At 38.8% G+C, this 20,148-nt stretch overlaps 1 protein-coding gene across 1 annotated transcript in view; it reads left to right on the forward strand.

Moving 5' to 3' along the window:
- The window catches only part of DZIP1 (DAZ interacting zinc finger protein 1), a 52,063-nt gene extending 32,896 nt beyond the window's left edge, over positions 1–19,167 (forward strand). Inside the window, 9 exon segments of the mRNA XM_087814272.1 lie at positions 472–531; positions 5,119–5,258; positions 8,151–8,313; positions 8,813–8,942; positions 9,530–9,583; positions 10,929–11,119; positions 12,345–12,475; positions 13,637–13,811; positions 15,679–19,167. Coding sequence (XP_087670398.1) covers positions 472–531; positions 5,119–5,258; positions 8,151–8,313; positions 8,813–8,942; positions 9,530–9,583; positions 10,929–11,119; positions 12,345–12,475; positions 13,637–13,811; positions 15,679–15,755 — 1,121 coding nt within the window. The 3' untranslated portion in view covers positions 15,756–19,167.
- Positions 19,168–20,148: the final 981 nt, after the last annotated feature.

Genomic DNA, 20,148 nt, shown 5'->3' on the forward strand with positions numbered 1-20,148 from the left:
TGCTGCTGACCCTTGGGCAGCCTGTCCTTGCCCTTTACCATCCTGGTCCTACCACTTAAAGGCTCGTGAGAAGTGGGAGTCCCACGGTTCTGGAAATGTTTTATGTGTTTATCTTTGGGAAGTGAAATATTTTCAATAATTTTCTATTTAGCAACCTGGTCCAGTAGTGTCCTTGTGCATTAAAAGAATCATATCAGGCATGAGGCTGATGAATGCAAAATGTTAACTTAATTGTTTAAAAATATAATATCCTGAGAGTGGGGTTAATGGAAAATACATAGAAAGAGAAGATACCATGAAAAGTGAGCAGCTTTAACTGACTACCTCAATATTTTCCCCCCAGTAAATTCTTGCTCTTTTAGATGTGATTAAAATACTATAGAACTATAGCTTTCAAAATTGTTTGAAAGTAAACTGATTTTACTTTGCTGTTGTCCTGTTTGTACTATTCTTATCTTTCCTCATTAATAGAACAGGCATTCTCATCGCACATACTGGAACCAATAGAAGAACTTTCAGAGGAAGAAAAAGGTAACAAAGGGCTTGATCAGGGTTTATATCTGCATATATTATATTTAGATGCTAAAACCCAAGCCTTGAAGACACTATCCAGTGGATTTTAGTGCACTGTGTCAAAATTAGGGAAGATGTTTAGGTTTGGATTATATTTTCAATCCATATATAGTATTGTGTCATCTTACTCCCCTAATACACTGTTATATTTCCCCTTTGCTTTATTGTATTCTTAGCACATGAATAAGTTCCCCTTGTCAGGGAACTTGGAAAAAAATTAAGCCTTTTATGTCAATGCAGATATGTGACAAGTCGACACATGTGCATCAGGTAATACAAAAATATTCTTGTCACAGTAATTATTTCTCATACCCTGAATCTCTGAAATGAATGGGTGAAGTGCCCACTTCAACACTTATTTTTAATAGAAAGGAAAGCATAACATTCAAGCTCTGAATGTGGAATATTTACGTACAGAATAATGTTTCTGGTGGAATTTAGGAGCTATTACAGGTTTGAGGAGATAATTAAAATATTACTGTTTACTCATTTTATTAGCAGTTCTAAAATTTATTTTCTAGAAATTAATCTTTGAAGCTTATGAAAATCATTTTACAGTATTAAGAGTATTATCTAATGCTAGACTTGTAGTTTCTAAAACAATAGTACTTGAATCAGTTTATCATAATTTTCTCCTTAGTAATAATAATGCTTTACCATACATCACTTCTTTAGGAGAAAGCAAATTTTTCATATGTATATGAGCTCCGGTTTTGTCATTTTTGTTAGGAAGAGAAGTAAAATTATATATTCCAATATGTAAAGTCTTAATATTTGTTATAACTTCTTCTGTGTTCTCTAGACTTTTTCCAAAAATTTTTAACAAGGCTACAAATCCAGAAGTAACTAAATCAGGCATATCCATAATATCTATGTGATGTGTATTTTCACTTTACTTTCAAGTAGCATGCTTTCTCTTTCTTACGTATCATTCATTGATTTCTGGAACACAAAATATCTTATTCTCTGAAGAATTCATGAAATGTGTCAGGAAGTTCGTAAAAAAGGTCCAACATTTTGAAATGGGAGCCTCAGGTCGTATAGTTCATTCTCATTTAAAAAATGAGTCAGCTAGGTTCCAAGAGGAATCCTGACTTGTCCACCATCACCACTTCGGTTCCAGGTTCCACCCACTGCACCATTCTGCCCATGTTTCTTTTAGAGTTCTACCCAGAAAACATGAGACATGAGTTTGGGATCATTGACGGCAAACACTGTCATTGATTGTTGCCACATTAGAGGAATCAGAATGGGAAAGAAAATCTTTGCCACCATCCTTGGGTTCATACACAGTTCTAGTGGGAAGTAGTACTGAGGACCATCAAGAGACACCCCAGGGTCCCAATGCACCATTACAGAAACAGCGAGCACATCCTTCCAGTGCCTCTGCGGAGCCAGCATGCTGGCAACAGATTAATTGCCATCAATAAATTCCTCAGCTTGTGCTAACATTTTGTAGACAGTGCCTGTGCAGGTAGTGCCTTAGGCAGTGGCTTGCAAAACACTGGCTATTACCAAGAAGTAACTCATCCAGAAGATCGTTTCTGCATCCTTACTTATTGACAGTTGTGTTCTTGGTCTTGCTGTTTATATGGTGTTAGAGTGTGAGGGCCAGGAGATGGTGTCAGAGGCCATTTTATTATTCAGAAACTTGAAATGTGGAATAGGAGCTTGCTCCAAGTCATTGAGGTTAATTAGTGACAGGGCTGGAATTAAGTCCAAGTTTTCTTCTTTCTATAGTTTAATACAAAGAACAAAGTGATGGAGAGAGGCAAGCTGGTCCAGGCTCTGCAGGAGTAGCTGGGAGGTCTTAAGGAAAGTCTCTTCACTTCTTTGGTTTTGGTCCTCATGAAAAATGAGGAGGTTCATTACTAGATAATAAAGTCCCTTCCAACTCAGAAACTCTCCTTTTATTTTTATTTTTTTTCACTGTTTGCTTTGTGCTACCATTTATTTGCTTACCATAAATGCTATGTTGTACTGACAGAACTGATCACACGTGTGAGCTATTGTGCACTGGCCATCTGCTTTCATAAGTTTTTACATGTGTCATTAGAGGAAGTGCTGATACTTAGGAAGTTTTGTTTTGTTGATCTTGGTGAACAATACATGCTTTAACTGAAATCTTCAGCTTTTGTTGGTTTTCAAGTGATTAATTCCTTCTTTACATGAAAACTTGGTTATCACTCTTTTTCCTGTCCACTCTATATTCTTTCTCTTGCTTCCGCTGGCCAGCTCCAGCCTTCTAAGAGTCTTGTTTTCTAATTCATAAATGGCTTTCCAAAGCAAGGGCCAACATATAAAGTGAATCTGAAGACAGAAGAAAATGTGTAATCTGTAGTCACTGGGGAAACTAAGTCACCAAAAGGAACTTGTCATCATGGTTGAGGGTGAACCCAGATCAGTCAGCATGTGAACTCAGCTACTGCTATCAAAGACCTTACAGCTCTTCTCAACTGTGACCAAGCTGTTCCTGGCATCGCTTGACCCTTTTGTGTCTCCTTGGGTGCCGGGCCAGCCAGGGCCCAGAGCTTTTCCTCAGGCTATGCTTCTGTGCAGTAGCTTTTATATCCCAGATACTTGCCCCCCAAATTATCTCTGCGTATCAGGACAGGAGATGCTAGTATTTCAATGGTAGCACCATGACTTCCAGACTGTCTCTTGGTACCTCTTTTTATTTTTAGCCCTAGATAGTTGTAGACTCGGTGACCAACTAGCAGTCAAAGTCAGTGACACAGCCATTGGCTGTAGCTAAGTCATCTAGGTTATGATGCATTGTCAGTTTCTAGGACAGAAGTACTTTTTTAGGGTTGTTTCAGAATACTGGAAAACATTGGTTGGGAAAACAGCAGCATATGTGCCCAGAATATAAAATTTAAGATTATTTCAACTTTTAATCATATGTAATTATGTAAAATTTTATCATTTTGATTTAGAAAGCCACAGTAACAAAGCATAGGAAAGCGTCATCATGCAGGATTCCCACCCCCCATTTAATGTACACATAGTAATTTGACTAATATTACTGTCAGCAAAACCATTTATTAATGAAAGACAGTATTCTTTACCACTGGAATTGAACTAATGTTTAGAAAACATCTTAACCAAAGGCATTTTGTTTAAGATCTACAAATCCAAGTGCTGTACCTAAAAATCCCATCTACTGTAGTGGGTGAAGTGGGGGGAAATGGACTGTCTGTGGGGGCTGGCCTGCAGCCCCACACCCAGTCAATGGCATTTGGTGCTACTTGTATTAGGTGAGATCCCCCTGTTTGGAGATGAGAAGGTTAGATTCCAAAATGATAGTACTGTTGTTGTATTCCCCAGATCTGCCTCTGACCCTTTTGAGCAAGGGTCAGAACTGCCCAGTGTTGGGCTCTTTCATCAAACTTTCCGTATACTTTGACCTAAGGACTCAGTTCTTCAAGGTCATGTGATTATGCCCCTTCTCGGAACCCTCTTGAACTAGACATTTTTTTTAGTGGAGGAATAAAAGGGGAATAGGGAAGGAAGAGTAAGAAGAACCTGGCCTATTATTTTTCCTTTGTTTTAAATTATAGGTTGTTCAGGTGTGGGGAACCTTTTTTCTGCCAAGGGCCATTTGGATATTTATGACATCATTTGCAGGCCATACAAAATTATCAATTTAAAATTAGCTATGAAAACTCCTAGATTTATTGAATTTCGAGTCCAAATGATTTCATGGGCCATATGTACGGCCCTTGGACCAAACATTCCCCACCGCTGTAACAAAGCATGCTTTTCTTAAGACTTCTGTTAACCTCTTTTTCATTTTGGTAAATATTTTAAGAGGGATAGTTTCTCAGTTTGAAATTTTATATGAACTTCTATTAAATTTACTATATAAAACTTAATTATTTAAAATAAATTGAGCTTTTTCTACATGAAATGATACATAAACTCTAACTGAATTTAGGAAAAATGAATTGTTCAGGAAGTAGTAAAATAATTTTATTTGTTTTTATTATTTATTTATTTATTATTTTAAAAAATATATCTTTATTGATTTCAGAGAGAGGAAAGGAAAAGGAGAGAGAGAGAAACATCAATGCTGAGAGAGTCATTGATCAGCTACCTCCTGCACACCCCACATTGGGGATCGAGCCCACAACCCAGGCATGTGCCCTGAGTGGGAATTGAACCCCGATCGCCTGGATCCTAGGTGGATGCTCAACCACCGAGCCATGCCCAGGCTAATTTTAGAATAAAATGTTAAACTTCTAAATAAGGTTTTTTTTCATTGTGCTTCTTTAGAGACACATTTCTTGCATTATTTACCTAGGTATAATTCAGTTAAGTGATCAAGAAAGAGTCTTTAAAGACATTTGAAGTTTTGAAGCTGACCTAAGGAAGTTTTAAAAGCTACAGAACTTAAGCATTATATATTACACTGAATGACTAAAATATCCAAAAACTTAAAAGATTACAAATGCTTACTTGCTGTTTAAAAGTTGTTTTATTGTTTTCTACTTAGAGAATTAATGTATTTGTTTTTTTAACATATTTTTTGAAACCTTATTTCAGGAAGGGAAAATGAACAGAAATTAAATAACAAGAACCATTTCAGGAAAGCTTTGAAGAATAACCCCTCTCTCACTAAGAAAATAAGAACAATCTTGGAGCAGAGTTTGGTGCGGAAATTGGACACCTTGGGGATTAATGCAGTAAGTTTCTTTATTTTTGGAATATTTGCTGGTTTTGTTTTCTAAATAAAGAATCAGAGAAGAGAAGAAAGCATGTCAGTTCTGTCCACATTAGGAGACTGGAGGTTAATGCACCTTTCTAAGAGCTTCATGAATATTAAGTCATTTAAACATAGAAACAAATCTCTGAGGTAAGTGACAATATTATCTCCATTTTACAGAGGGCTTCAGGTCACACAGCTAGTAATGAAGGAGCCAGGGTTTGAATCTGGGTAGTTAGATTTCTGGTTTGGGGCTCTTTTTGACCATTTCATTCTTATACATGTCTTTTGGTGGACATTGGCATTCCTTTCTCTTGGATATCTATCTGGGAATGAAATTGCAGACTCTTAAGAGTATGCATGTTTCACTTTAATGGATATAGCCAAATAATTTTTCAAGTGTTAATGATACCATTGTAACTAACCCAGTTATTAATTAATTAACAGGAAAGGAGCAAAGGGAAGGTCAAATAATATAGGCAAGCCATTTGTGCCAAAAAGCTGCAGTTTAACACTCTCCAGGTCTGTTCCCTACAGACCCTGGGGAAGGGACTGGACAAAGGAAGAATAGACACACACTCAGTAAAGTCTAGGTGCTTACCTGTGAGTCACACCTGGAAGCAGGTCATTGGCCAGAATGGGCATGGCCACAGCAAGGGTGAGAAATCTGAGATACATAAGCTCCTGAAGAAAGGGAGTTCCTGCTCTTGGCCCTCTTGCCCTCTCGGGACTCCTGTTGCAGTGGGTGTGCTCTCACGCTCCCGCATTCGCCCGCATGGCCGCAGCCATGTGGGCCCCACACACAATGGACTAATGGACTGAGACTAGCTGGATGCTACATAGGACCCAACTCCACCATGGAACGGAAACTCTGGACACTTGCTTTGCTTCTAGTTCTGCTGGATCCCCAGCTGCACATTTTCCAGGACCCGTTTAAGGGAAATGGGACTTTAGAAACCGAGGGATATAACTTCATGCAAATAAAAATCACTCATTCTCCCGTGTGAGTCTTAGAAAATTATTTTTCTCATGATATCGTAAGAAACGGACCTCCAGCGCCCAGTGGAGAGAGAAATCCCCCACTTCAACTAGCAACAGAGAAATTCCATCCACACAATTTTCTGATAACATTTGTACCAGTGTACACTATTCCTATCAGTGCATGAGAGTTTCAGTTGCCTCACATCTTGCACCAGCTCTTAGTGTTGTCAATCTTTTAAATATCCGTAGACTTTTTTTTGGTGGATTTTGACCGCCCTTAGGGCAGTGGAAATCAAACATATTCATGAATGTTAATAATTCCTATGTGAATTGTTTTGTAGTTTTCATGTTGGTTATTTGTGTATGGCTTTTGGGTTTCATTTGGGACATTTCCTTTCATCCCAAGATTATAAAAACATTTAATATTTGTTGTTTTTCTATCTGGCCTTTAACTATTAAGTTTAGAAACACTGAGTTGGAGATATAATCTTATTTCCAGTTTGATTATCCCAAAATCATTTGTTGAATATTCTTCTCTTCCCCCATTTATTTGAAATGGCACTTTTGTAATATATGAAATTCCTGTATACATTTGGAACTTTTTTTTTTACTTTCATCCTTTTTACCCTGCATTTTTGTATTTCTTTGCCAACAACACACTGATTTAATTGCAGTAGCTTTGTCCTGAATTTTAATATTTGTTATAGGCCATGCCTTCTTCATTAGTCTTCTTATTTCAAAATTTCTTGGCAGTTCTTCCGTATTTTGTTTTCCAGTGAAGTTTAGAAACAGCTTCTGCAGTTCCAGAATTATCCCTATTGGGATTCTGATTGGAAGTCCCCTAAATTTTGTATAATTTAAATTTTGTATACTAATTAGGAAAATTGACATCAGTATAGTATTGGATGTTTCCATTCAGCTACAGGGTATAGGAAGACAGGCATTGAACAACTGCTCACACAGACAGGGTAGATCCATGATGATGGACTGTAGGACATGCAATGAAGGAAAAGAAGAGGGGATAGAATAACTGAGATCAGAGAAAACTTCTTGGATGTGGCACTTGATCTGATGACGGAGATTTCTATCAGGGCAACTGGGAGGATGGTGGGGTCACTTCATCCTGTAACAGGCAAGACTCAGGGAAGGGGGGAGGAGGGGGAGATGGGATATGGGTGTGTTACACTGCTATTGAATATACAGCCCTTTAACTAATTTTTTTTTTTCTGTCTACATACCCATCAAATCCAGATAAATTTTCTCAATTTACCTCTTTAATTATGCTGTTTTCATAACTGAAAACCTCTGATTACTTTCTTTTACTTGTGGAATAACCTTTAAACTTTTCAATTTGGCATTCAGTCTCCTTTTCTGATCCGCTCCCCATTCCTTTGTAGTACTAGGCACTGGACATGCCTTGACTATTTCTTCCCCAACACCTGCCTTTCCTGCAAGGTGCCTCCAGCCCAGTCCCTACCCACCTGGAATACGCCCTTGTTTCTGCTTGCGTGACTCTACCCATCATCCTTCAGGGCACAGCCCAGTCTCCCCCTCAAGCCTTCTAGCCTCTCTCCATGGAGCTCCTCTGGCCTTGTGGACTCACTTGGTCCCTATCACCCACCTTGATTGTTGGTTAATCAGCCATGTGCAACCACACACACCTGTGCATTCACAGCCAAGTACTGCTAACCGGTAATCTGCAAGTATCACACGCCTTATGTGCCCACTGCACTGTAAACTCCTTTTGGGGCCTGCACAGTATGTTATATTGGGGCATCCTCCACCTTACATGCAGCAGTAAGGACTAAAGGTTGGCAGTTAATGCTGCAAATGTCCATGAAATGAAAAACGTCACAGGAAAATTGACTAACTTAACATTTTATTCCTTCAGGATACACGTGGTATTCCAAGTGATCAATTGAATAGAGTGCTAAGAACCATGGAATCGAAAAGACATAATCAAGAAAGACAGATACCTAACATTCAGCAAATTCGAGAATTCCTTGAACATCAGGTCAACTGTAAAATTGAGGAGAGAGTATTATTGTCTTCAGGTAAGGCTGTTATGAACTGCCATTTCATTTCTGCAAAACAGAACAATCTTTTCATAATTTTAAATGGTTCACAGACTTTGGCACTTAATTTGCAACTTTATTACTGTTTCAATTATTAGGTGTCGGATTTTTTATCTTGATTTTACATTTAAAAGAAAGCCTGGCCCAGCTGGGCGTGGCTCAGCGGTTGAGCATCGACCTAGGATCCAGGCGATTGGGGTTCGATTCCCGGTCCGGGCACATGCCCGGGTTGCAGGCTAGGCAGCCGATCAATGACTCTCTCATCATTGATGTTTCTATCTCTCCCTCTCCTTTCCGCTCTCTGAAATCAATAAAGATATATTTAATAAAATAAATAAATAAATAAAAGAAAGCCTGTAGTGTGGCCTCTAGACCCTAGAAATGGGCTTGTTCATTTCAGTGCCAGCATAGACAGTATTATAGTCTTTTTTTCTGCTTTTCATGCAATAAAGGCTCATGAATGACACTACTATTCCAGACAGGTACAATGCTTCTCAAGTGGATATCATTTCAGCTGGAGAAATTTCCAAAGCAATACAATTTCCTCCCAAAAACAAACAATTGATTAGACAAAGACCTGTTTTCACTGATAGAACATCTGTTCCAAAGTGAGTATTTCTTAACCCTAAAATTTTTAGATTAATGTTTATTTTAGTCAGCTCGGGCTGCCATAACAAAATACCACAGAGCCAGGTAGCTTAAACAATAGAGATTTATTTTCTCACACTTCTGGATGCTGCATGTCCAAGATCAGGGTCCCAGCCTAGTCAGTGAGAGTTCTCTTCCTAAGGCTTGCAGGAGACTGCCTTCTGGCTGTATCCTCACGTGCAGGGAGAGTGAGCTCTGGTCTCTCTTCTTCTTATAAGGACACTAATCCCCTCATGGGGGCCCCACCCTCGTGACCTCAAACCCAGTTACCTCCCAAAGGCTCCTTCTCTAGATGTCACCACTTCAGGGGGCTAAGGCTCAACATACGATTTTAGGGGGACACAAACATTCAACCCACAACAACATTTAACCCAACAGAGAATCACAGTTGTAATTTCTAACCATGTCTCATTGGTATTGGGAGACTCTTGTTGCTCACCCTCTTTAATATATGTTAAAAGGAAAAATCACCAGTTACATAGAAATTTATGTTAAATTACATTATTCACTCATGCTGTTTAGAAATAGTTTTCTGGTTTTTTTTTAGAATTAAGAAAAATATCATAGAAGATCATCTTCCCAGAAAGTCTTCAACTATTACGTGAGTACTTGGGTGGGAGGAGATCATTTTAAAAATTCTTTCCACTGAACGTCCCTTTCATTGTAAATTAGTATGCGCATTGTGGTTAACTAAAGCTTTAATTATTAAATGTCATAATTAATTTGTTATTCCTTTGTGACATTTGTTTCTTTATTAGTTATTACATAAAGTAATAGTACATATCACATTGTGGCCTCCATTAAGAAATGAGACCACCCAGGGTGATTTCCATTACCCTCCTCAGTGTCTAGTAATTTTCAATAAGCTTGATAAATTAAAGGAATGATGTTGACTTTTAATGGCTGGATCCATGCTGGTATGGTCAGACGATATTTTAGCATTCTGAGGCTCACGGTTTCTTAGGGCACTAAGAATCCTAGCTCAGTCACTCATTAACTCTGTGCCATTGACTCAATTGCTTACCAGTTTAAGTCTCAGTTTTCTTATCTGTAATATGGGATGGTGCTGCCTTTGCCTTAGGATAGTTCTATAATTTAGTAAGAATATATGAAGTGGGCTTGGCCTCGGTGCTTGACACTTGCGGGTACCCAATATATTATAGGTATGTTATTGTTATTAATTATGAAGAATACTAATTTTATAATTAAATTTTATCATCATTGACTTATTCTAGAGATATTGACGCTATAAATCTCTTCATTGAGGCCTTATGTGTGTATATATATAGTAGTGACAGTAGAAATATAGTGGAGACAATATAAATAATGATTTACCCTTCAAAAGCACTTTTCATATATGTAATCTCATGGGAAGAGCCTTATTTCATGGGACTTAGTATAACTGAACAATGTCTGAAATCTAAGTGCTCAGTGAATATTTTTTAAATGAATGAACACTGCTCTGAACTTTTATTTCACTTTAAAATGGGGGTGACAATTCATGTGATAATACAAACGAGATTGTAGAAGAAGTACTTTGTAAGATGCAGTGTAAAGGTAAGTTATAAATAATGACACTATTTTAAAAGGTGGAATAGTTTTATTGCCAAAAATATTTTTTTCCCACTGAGAAATAGTTTTCTTAGGTATGTAAAAACCAAGAATGTTAAGAACATATAAGCTTAGATTTAGAGAACTGTCATAACTTCAGTCAATTTTGGTAAATATGCCAAATGGTTGGCAGGTCTGGATTTGAAACGGCTCTTCAGCCCTTTGCAAAAGTCCTGGGCCTTGCTGCCATCTTGTTCTGTGGCCGCACTGGCCTTTGTTTGTTATGCTCCCTGGGAATTACCTGAGAAAACTCCTACCACTTTAAGAGGCACATCATTTGTAAATCCTGAAACTTCTGAAAACGGTGCCCCCTGTTTGGGTTTTGATTTGTTCAGGACGCCTCCTTTTAGTTCAGAGGAAGAGTTGGATTCTGGCGACCTGGTCCAAGCATACACATCCCCAGACTTACTTCATGTGCAGTCATCTAAAAACAAGAGTAGCTTTGGAAGGAAAACGGTCAAAAGTGACGCTGACTGGACTGAAGGAAGTGAAATTGAGGACGCTGAGATTTCTCCCAAGCCCACAGGTGAGCTTTTATCATTGAAAATCCTTTTGGAAATCTGGCTTAGGGCCGTAGTTCTCAACCAGGGGCACCACACACAGCAGTCTGAGCTGGAAATATGCTCGAGGAAAGGATAGGGCTTATCCAAAAGCTATTGCTGCCTCAGGAAAGTAGACAGGGCTTAGCAACAGATTGATATTCAAGTGGAAGGAGAGGAAGGAGTCTGGAATACCTAGGTGTATTTGTCTCCTAGGGCCGCTATAACCAAGTACCACACACTGGGTGGGGGGTGGGGGAAGCTTAAACAAATGCAATGTATCGTCTCAGTTTGGAGGCTGGAAGGCCAAAATCAAGGAGGCAGAGTTGGTTCTTTCTGGGGGCTGTAGGGATATGTCCCATGTCTCTATTCGTGGCTTGTAGATGGCCATCTTCCTATGTATCATTACATCGACTTCCCTCAATGAGTGCATTTGTGTCCAGATTCCCCCTTTTTGTAAGGGCACCAGTCATGTGGGATTAGGGCTCACCCTAAGGACCGCACTTTGACTTGATTATCTCTTTAAAGGCCCTATATCTAAATAAGGTCACATTCTAAGGTACTGGTGGGGTTAGGACTTCAACATATGAATTTGGAGAGATACGATTCAACCCATAAAACTGGGTGACTATTAGCTGTTCTAATATGTTCTGCCGCCTTTTGGAGATGCAGTACTCAAGGAAAATAAGGTCCAAGTGTGTGACTGCTGTTAATTTCCTGAAGGGAAGTGGCAGAAATTCTGTTTAATGTAATTAAAAAATATATTTTAACTATATCAGTTGTAATTACTTTATTGTATTGTATATAATTTTTATATTCATATACTTATATAATTATGTAAAATATAACTAATTCATTTAAAATAATTAATATTGCTTTTGAAAATATCCATATGAATATTCCATTCATGTAGATTACCTCACTGAAATGAATGTTTCTGATCAGTATTTGAATGAGACTATCCTTCTTTGATTTAAAATGAAAATTTTATTGCTTCTGGTCTAGAGGATCATCATTTTTTAAAGGATTTTATATGTATTTAGTGTAACATTTTTAACCCCAAAATACATCAGTTGAGTTTATTTTAATAGTACATAATTATTTGCTAAGTTTAGACCTTCAACATTGCTTGTTAGGCTATTTTAGAACTGAAGATAGATGCACTAGATGCATGTTTTTAAAAACTTTTCCTATTTTCTATTGGTCATATAGGAACTGCGATTAAAACATTAACTGAAAAAGTTGAAAAGACAGTTTCAAATCAAAGAAATGTGAGTAAGCCAATTGGTGGGATTAATGTTGCTGAGGCATTCATCAAAAGAGAATTAAAAGAAGAACTAAAGGTGAGATCACTTTTACTTGCTAAGTATAAAAGAATTTCATCTTTTAATGAATACATTTTAATTTTATTTTTCGTAGTTTAGAGGTTGAGATTTTTACCATTTCTTGTTTTCAGTATTGCCTTTCTTTCCATTCCATAGAGAATCAAAGATATTGGAATTATAACTGGTAATAATATATCATATGCTTATCAAACTCTACAGGTTTTCAGAATCCTGTTTCATGTATTTGATGCTTGCTGATATTAGATGGTTTGTGCACAGAAACTTGTGACTGCCAAGAATCTGGGGCCTCTAGATCTGAGTCCAGGGACTTTTCTGCTACCAGGATGTGACCTGGAAGTAAAATAGGGACTTTTCAGAGTTTAGCCCAACTTGGTAGTCGTTGGAGAAATCCTTCAGAAAGATGTGTAAACTGAGTGGAGGGCAGAGCCCAAGCTCCATGCCTGAATAGAGGAGAGGCCCGACCACATTCCGAGCAGTTCCAACACCAAGGACCAGAAGTGTTTCTGTGGATGGAGATCTCCCATTGTATTTCTGGGCTACACGTGTTGACGGGGTCTTCCAGTAGTAGTCGTCTTTTCTTAATTTTTCATTTAGATTAATTCTTTTTCTGCTTGTCTATAGAATCCAGAGCATTCTGTTGAACTTATAGTAGTTAGTGCTATTTGTGTTACACAAGCCAAGTATGACCAAAAGCCATGTATGTATTTCAAGGCAGAGCTCATGTGTCTCCCTAAGAGAGTGGTAGATATGCATGCCCTTTTGCTTAGGGGCTATTTCTGCAGGGCCCACATGTGGATTAAATGTCATTATCACAGGGAAGAGCTCCAGAGCTGCCCTAGCTCCTACTTTGGGGAGCATCCTAACTTTACTTCTAAAATGTAATGTTTTTGGAGTTTTCTAAATTCATGATTGGTAGAGTAGGAAACACACATTTCCATGGCAAGAAACAAAACAAAGGTTTTTCCCTTCTATTTTCAAAAGATCGATTTCTAAATCCATTTCCTTGCCCTCCAGAAATGACTAGAGCAGGGATCCTCTGAGCTTCCCAGGTTCTTAATTATTCAGTGTCAGCAGCTTGATCTGGCCAGCAGAACAACTGAGGGGCTCTCCCATGTCCCACTTCTTTAGGAAACAATATTCTCCATGTATTTCTTTTAGTGCTCAGATGTGGATGACGATGACTGGGACATATCATCCTTAATAGAAGAAAAATCTCTGGGGAAAATAACTGGGAAGGAGCAGAAAGAGCCTCCGCCTATGAAGAATGAGTCACATTTGACTCAAGTGCCAACTGCCTGGGGTGCACCTGTTCCCAGAGGGCCAAAGAGAGAAGGTGTGCCACTTTGCTGTCTTGCAGAAGAAAACTTGGTCCACTTTCTGCTTATTTGTGTTTCATCTCTATAAATCTCTAATTAAACTACGCTAATATATCATCAACAGAAACACACTGTTGGCATAACAAAGACCTCGATACTTTATATTACTTTAGTAATGGCTGAATGTGTACAACTTACTGACTTGTGTATATTAACTAATTATTTTTATTTAATTTTAGGCCTAATCTCTAGTATTTAAATTTTTTATGCTATTTTTGGAAATGCCCATATAAATAAACTCTTCATGTAGGTGCCCCATAGAAATTAAAATTCTTGACCATGTACTTGAATGAGGCCATTCTCCTGGCAGTCTTCCTGCATTAGTCTGTTTACATATTAAGTGTTATTTTCTTTGAAGGAAGATTTTTTTTGTGGTGTTGTAGCCAGTGGGATAAATGACAAATGAAACCATTAGTAGAAATTGTTATTGGATAAGTTCTAGAGTCTGCATAAATCCAGTAACTTAACTCTCGATACATTAAATTAAAAAAATTTTTTTCAAAGTAATTCTTACACATGGTGAAAGTGAAGTCGTACAGAAGGACTCCTTCACCTGCAGTGCCTCTGATGAGAACCTCCCTGTCTGAGTAATGGGGTTAGACCACTATTTTTAGACTTTATCAACTTGAGACATTAACTGTTAATGTCATGCTAAGACAGAAGAAGATTTGGCTCATTTTCTCCATTCACTACATTTCTCATGCCCACTCATCAGTATTTTTGTACCTGAGTTTGTAATTTTATTTTTATTTTTTTAAAATGTGTTTTTATTGATTTCAGAGAGAGGAAGAGAGAGGGAGAGATAGATAGAAACATCAGTGATGAGAGAGAATCATCAATCGGCTGCCTCCTGCACGCCCCCTACTGGGAATTGAGCCCACAACCCGGGCGTGTGCCCCAACCAACCAGGAATCGAACTGTGGCCTCCTGGTTCATGGGTCTACATTCAACCACTGAGCTACACCGGCAGGTCCTGCGTTTGTAATTTTAAACTAACACATGTTAATGTTGACGGGCCACTTGCAGCAGTCTCTCTCACCCGCCCCACTTTGAAATGAACCATTGCTTCCTCTACCCTTCACTTCACCTTTTCCCTCCACCAGTGTGTCATCTGCGCCTTTACTTTCACGTTGTCTAATCATAACACCAGCCTCTGTTCTGGAACCGTCATTGAGTTGTCTGTGCTATGTCTGAATATCAGTTCTAATAGTTGAAAAGCCAAAAGGCCATTTTTACGGTACAGTGACTAAGTTCACAGGGCAGAGAGACCCTCTGAATCCATTTCCTTTTTCTTCTCCCAAAGCCATGACCCTAAGCACCTAAAAAACAAAAAAGCTAGCTAGAATCAAACTCAAGTGGAAGTCGCTGCACCGTACTATTTCAATGGCTCAAGACAGTTTTTAACTAACTTCATATTTAAGCTCACCTACCCTAGGAAATCTATTTTTAGCATTTAATCCCTATTTGGCTTGTTAATTTTATTCTTTTTTTTTTTTTTAACCACCTACTCAGAGTCAGTAACAAAAACAACAAAAGCAAAGTGAGTACTGTCAACGTACAGGCCCCGTGCCAAATGCAGGGAAGGATGGATGCAGGCGGCAGCTTCCACACAAGTATCCCGGAGAGTACCCCAGAGATGGGCCCATTTCGTGGTCAAATTGCCCTGCAGCTTCCTGCACAGCTCTGGGGGCTGGGGGTGGGGACTGGTGAACAGACCTAGACACTGAGTGACACACTGCAGTATGAAGTTAGGATTTTTGCAGGCTGGACAATGTGCTTGTTTAATCATTGGGACCTCTTCCTCCTCTCTCCCTCCCTCCACAGGCCTTCAAGATGAATTAAGCACACTGAAAAGCAGCTTAGTAACTGTGACTGATTGGAGTGACACTTCAGATGTGTAACTATAAGAAGATCCACATGTCAGAAGATCCAGGTGCCAACAGTATTTCAGCATCACAGCATGTCAGTAACTTGCCAACACGATACCAATGCTCCTGCCTTACAGCGCTTCCCACGATAACTGGGAAGCTGATTCAGAGAACAGGGGTCTCTTTAATGGCACCTGATACAATATCGAAAAACAAATTGTCAACAGTATTTTTAAGCATAAAAAATGTCTAAGGCTTCTGCTGCTTAAAAATAGCGTGTCATTGAAGTCATAAAAAGTTTTTTCTTTAGACTGGTACTCTAGTGTTTCAGTGTATTTTTTCCATCTAATTTTTAAGCGAAAAAATTTTAATTCTAGCAGGCAGGCCTTGGTTTGAATTAAAACTTTATGTCTTTCTTATATATGTTATCACACTGCAAGTGTTTTATTATAAAATTCTGTGAGTATCCTTAAAACTGAATTAGTGGAGTCAGTGAAATCTTAAGGGTAGATTGGTTATTTTTCATATAGAACTTTAGAACTATAAAAATATAGCTAGGCCCATGCTAAATACATTTTCCAGAAATACCTTTACCATGTTCAGCTTTGAGCCATTGTAAGCATGTTGTTATAAAACAATTATTTTAGAACTTTAAATGCCATTTCTGCAGCATAATGTTTACCTTGGATATTTTATGGATAAAATGTCACTATTTTTAAGATGGATTCGAGAATTAGGTCTCCCATCCTCTCTAGCTAGGCCTCCTCCATCAATAAACCTTTCTTTGCTCCAAACTCTGATCTATTGAGTATTCGCCTTTCTTTTGAAGCACTGGCACATGAACTTCGGGCCTGTAAGAAATGGCGAGCCAGCCAGGAGCTAGTGTTTCTGGTTGATTCGCCCCCACTGTACCATCTGCCTGCATTGCCTTGCACCCTGCACCCCCACTGCATGCCACCGCCTCACCCCCTCCTACGAATGCTGTATTTAGAATAAGGAAACATTTTTGGACTTCGGTCAGCTGTCTGTGAGATATAAGCAACCCCCCCCCCCCCCCCCCGCCTTAGAGCAGTTTGGTAAACTATACCTTTGTAAGCAATATTGAAACATATTTTTCTCCCTACCTGATCCCTCGAAAAAAATCTGTTTGTTATAATAGGACACAGATTGGAAACTCCTGATGAGGCTCTAACTGGAATGTCATGTCTGAGAGAGAGATGCACAGACTCTGGATGTCTCCAGAAAATGCTAGGGAATTAAGGTTGACGTTGGAGGCTGACCAGAAAACAGCCTGGTACCTTTCTCACATGGTTCATGGCAGTCTTTCCAGTTAAGGAATGAAGGTTGCTTTCCTGGGAGATGGCAAAGGAAGAACCTGAAGATACTTTAGGGGACCTTGAGAACCTGAGGAATTCTCCCACATTTATAGGTATTGCAGGCAAATGCTGATGGCCAACTACGTGGCTTGGCTTCTCAGCCCTGAGGGGCTAATTAAGGTTCAATCTGGAGATTGCTTATGAAATTCCAGCAAAGCAGACTTAAAAGAGCCTATATAATAATTTGCTATTCTTGTACTTATGCAAATAACAGACCAAATTTATTGAAACTAGACATATGCAATGAATTAGTTTTAACTTGGTTATTTAATAAAATGAGGGTTATTTTAGAGAGAAAAATTGTTTCAATAGAAACCATAATGTACAATTGTGGATATTATAGTTTGGTTAACTGTCTAAAGTTTTATTTTTTTCACCTGTGGACTGAACTGGATCCTGAAATTTTCTAGTGGAGGTGTTTGGTTGCAGCCCTTTCTGAACTAGTGTTTCATTTTTCTCCCTTCCTTTGCCTTGGAGTTATTGGGAACTAAAACTTTTTTCTGAGCCTTGTGATTGCAGACTGTAAGTAGATGACATAATGTAAACTTCCGAGAAATCATCACAACAGCTCATATTTGGACGGTTTAGGTGACTGATGCAGTGTAAGCCACACAGAGCGCTTACCTGAGCACCGGATGACATCATCAGGGACGTTTGGACTGCAGACCAGTGGAATCTGTCAAATGTTCACTGCCTACCTTCATTCCAGCAAAAATGAAGCTCTGAGCCTTTCATCTGGAGGTCTTCTAGACTGAGCCTTACAGACTCAGAGACTGACTTATGATTTGCTCTGATCATTACTTAGGGTACATGTATCCTGGCCTACTGTTTCTTCCACCATTGCAGTAGTCTGTTTGTAAATTGTATACCCAAAATGCCCCCTCCAAGGTTCAGGGATCATCTGGAAAGGGATGGGTGTGTGAGATTGTAAGAGCCAGATAGGAAAGCCAGATAAGAGGGGCACCATGGGCAGACTGATCTGACTCCATTTTACAAACTAATCGTCCCTCTTTATTGAACCTGGATCCAGTTGCTCTATTTCCCTCAAGGTTGAGAGATGAACAGAAAATGGGGGAATTATAACAATGAAATGCTTCCTTTCTCTGATGGCCTGCAGGCTAATAGTTCCTGCTATAAATATGCTACTTAACTAGCAGAATTCTGCTTGAGGCTTGAGCAGCCCCCTTGTCAGCAAAAAGGTGGGGAAACAGGCACAGGGTAATGACTTTTTCAAAGATTCACAGGAGTCTCCATAACTGGACTCAGATCAATGGGACTCAATGGATCCACCAGGAACAAAGGGACTGAGAAATTTCCCGCTCTTCCTTAGAGCCCTTTCAAGGCTTACCTGTCTATGACAGCACCCACCCCTTGCCTTGCCCCTTCCCCCTTCCCTTAGTGATAAGAGATGCTTGGATTCCAGACTCTCTTAAGAAGGATTTGAGAATTCTCCCATCTACTAAAGCTAGGACCTCTTCATCCATAAACCTTTCCTTGCTTAAAAAACAAAACAAAAAAGCTATTTTAGGTGCTGATTTATCAAGATATGAATAGAAAAAGCCTGGCCAGTGTGGCTCAGTGGTTGAGCATCGACCTAAGAACCACTCCGTCACCAGGTCACAGTTTGATTCCTGGGCAGGGCACATGCCCAGGTTGTGGGCTTGATTCCCCAGTATGGGGCATGCAGGAGGTAGCCGATCAATGACTTTCTCTCAATCATTGATGTTTTTATCTCTTTCCCTCTCTTTGAAATCAATAAAAACATTTAAAAAATATGAATAGAAAACATTGAGTCATTACTGAATCCATATGTGTATGTAGTTTTTTTTTACTTTTTAAAAATGTCCAACCTATATTATAAAATACCTCAACTGATTTAGTTCTTAACAATGGCATTGCCAGTGGTCAGAAAGTTCATATAAGGTGTTTTTGCTTTTTTTTTTTTTTTTTAATAGTTTGTGGTACTATCTGTATTGTTTCCCAAAAAGTAACATTTTAACTAAATGGTTTGTTGGGTTTTGGATTTTTTTCATTCATCATCCTTCTAAGTAAAGCTCTCCATTACTTCATTGTGACTTTGGCTGACTTATTAGAGATGATTTCTGAGTTAAACTTAACCTTGTTGGGGGATTTAAGGCCTTGTTAGCTATGCCATGTAACATCCTGATCTAAAGTTAGAGCAATTTATCTGTTTCTATCCCATCTCCTCCCATCTTTTTTACTTATAGTCCACTGACGTAGAAGCATGGAGCATACTGACGAATCTCAGAGGGAAGAGGGAAGGGAGGAAGAGATTAACCAAAGAACATATATGCATAACCCATGGACACCCATAATAGTGTGGTGAAGGCCTGGAGAGGGCGGGTACAGGGTAGAGGGGTCAATTGGGGAAGAAAAAGAGGGACACGTATAATACTTTCAACAATAAAGATAAATTTAAAAATAAAAACTACCCACAGGGGCCATTTTATGCAAATGTATACACTTTATATATAAGTTTCTAAAAGTTTTAAAAGCTGAATCAAATTATCATGCAGGACAGAAAAAACTTACAAAAACACACTGTGCCTAAGAAGGCACACAGGCACACAGGCCGCTGTGCTCATTCATTCAGTCAACAGATTGAGCTGCTTGGGTGTGTGTTTTTTTAACATGCATTATTAGTTAACTTTGAGACATAGGACATAGTTATAATAATCCTTATCCTAATGATAAGAGAAACAGAGTTACTAGGTACCTTGCCAAAGGCTATATAACTAGAAAGTGATAAGAGCAGGTTTTAAACGGGGTGTCAACTTCATGTTTTGTGTCTGCCAGGGACAGGGTTGGGGAAAGTGATGAACTTCTGCTAAGTACACCCCAAATTTAAATTTAGTCACTATATCTGTGTTGTAAAAGCCAATCCTTTAATTTACCTGTTCAGTCCTATCGTTTTGTCTACTGGATCTGGCTTGTTCATTTTTCTTTGGACCATCGCCTGATATTTCCCTCACTGAGGCACAACTAGCGTGTCTCTGCTTACCGGCTGAGCTTTTCCGTACTTTTACTCC

The sequence above is a fragment of the Miniopterus natalensis genome, chromosome 2 (genome assembly GCF_054644295.1).
Source record: "Miniopterus natalensis isolate mMinNat1 chromosome 2, mMinNat1.hap1, whole genome shotgun sequence".
NCBI lineage: Eukaryota > Metazoa > Chordata > Mammalia > Chiroptera > Miniopteridae > Miniopterus > Miniopterus natalensis.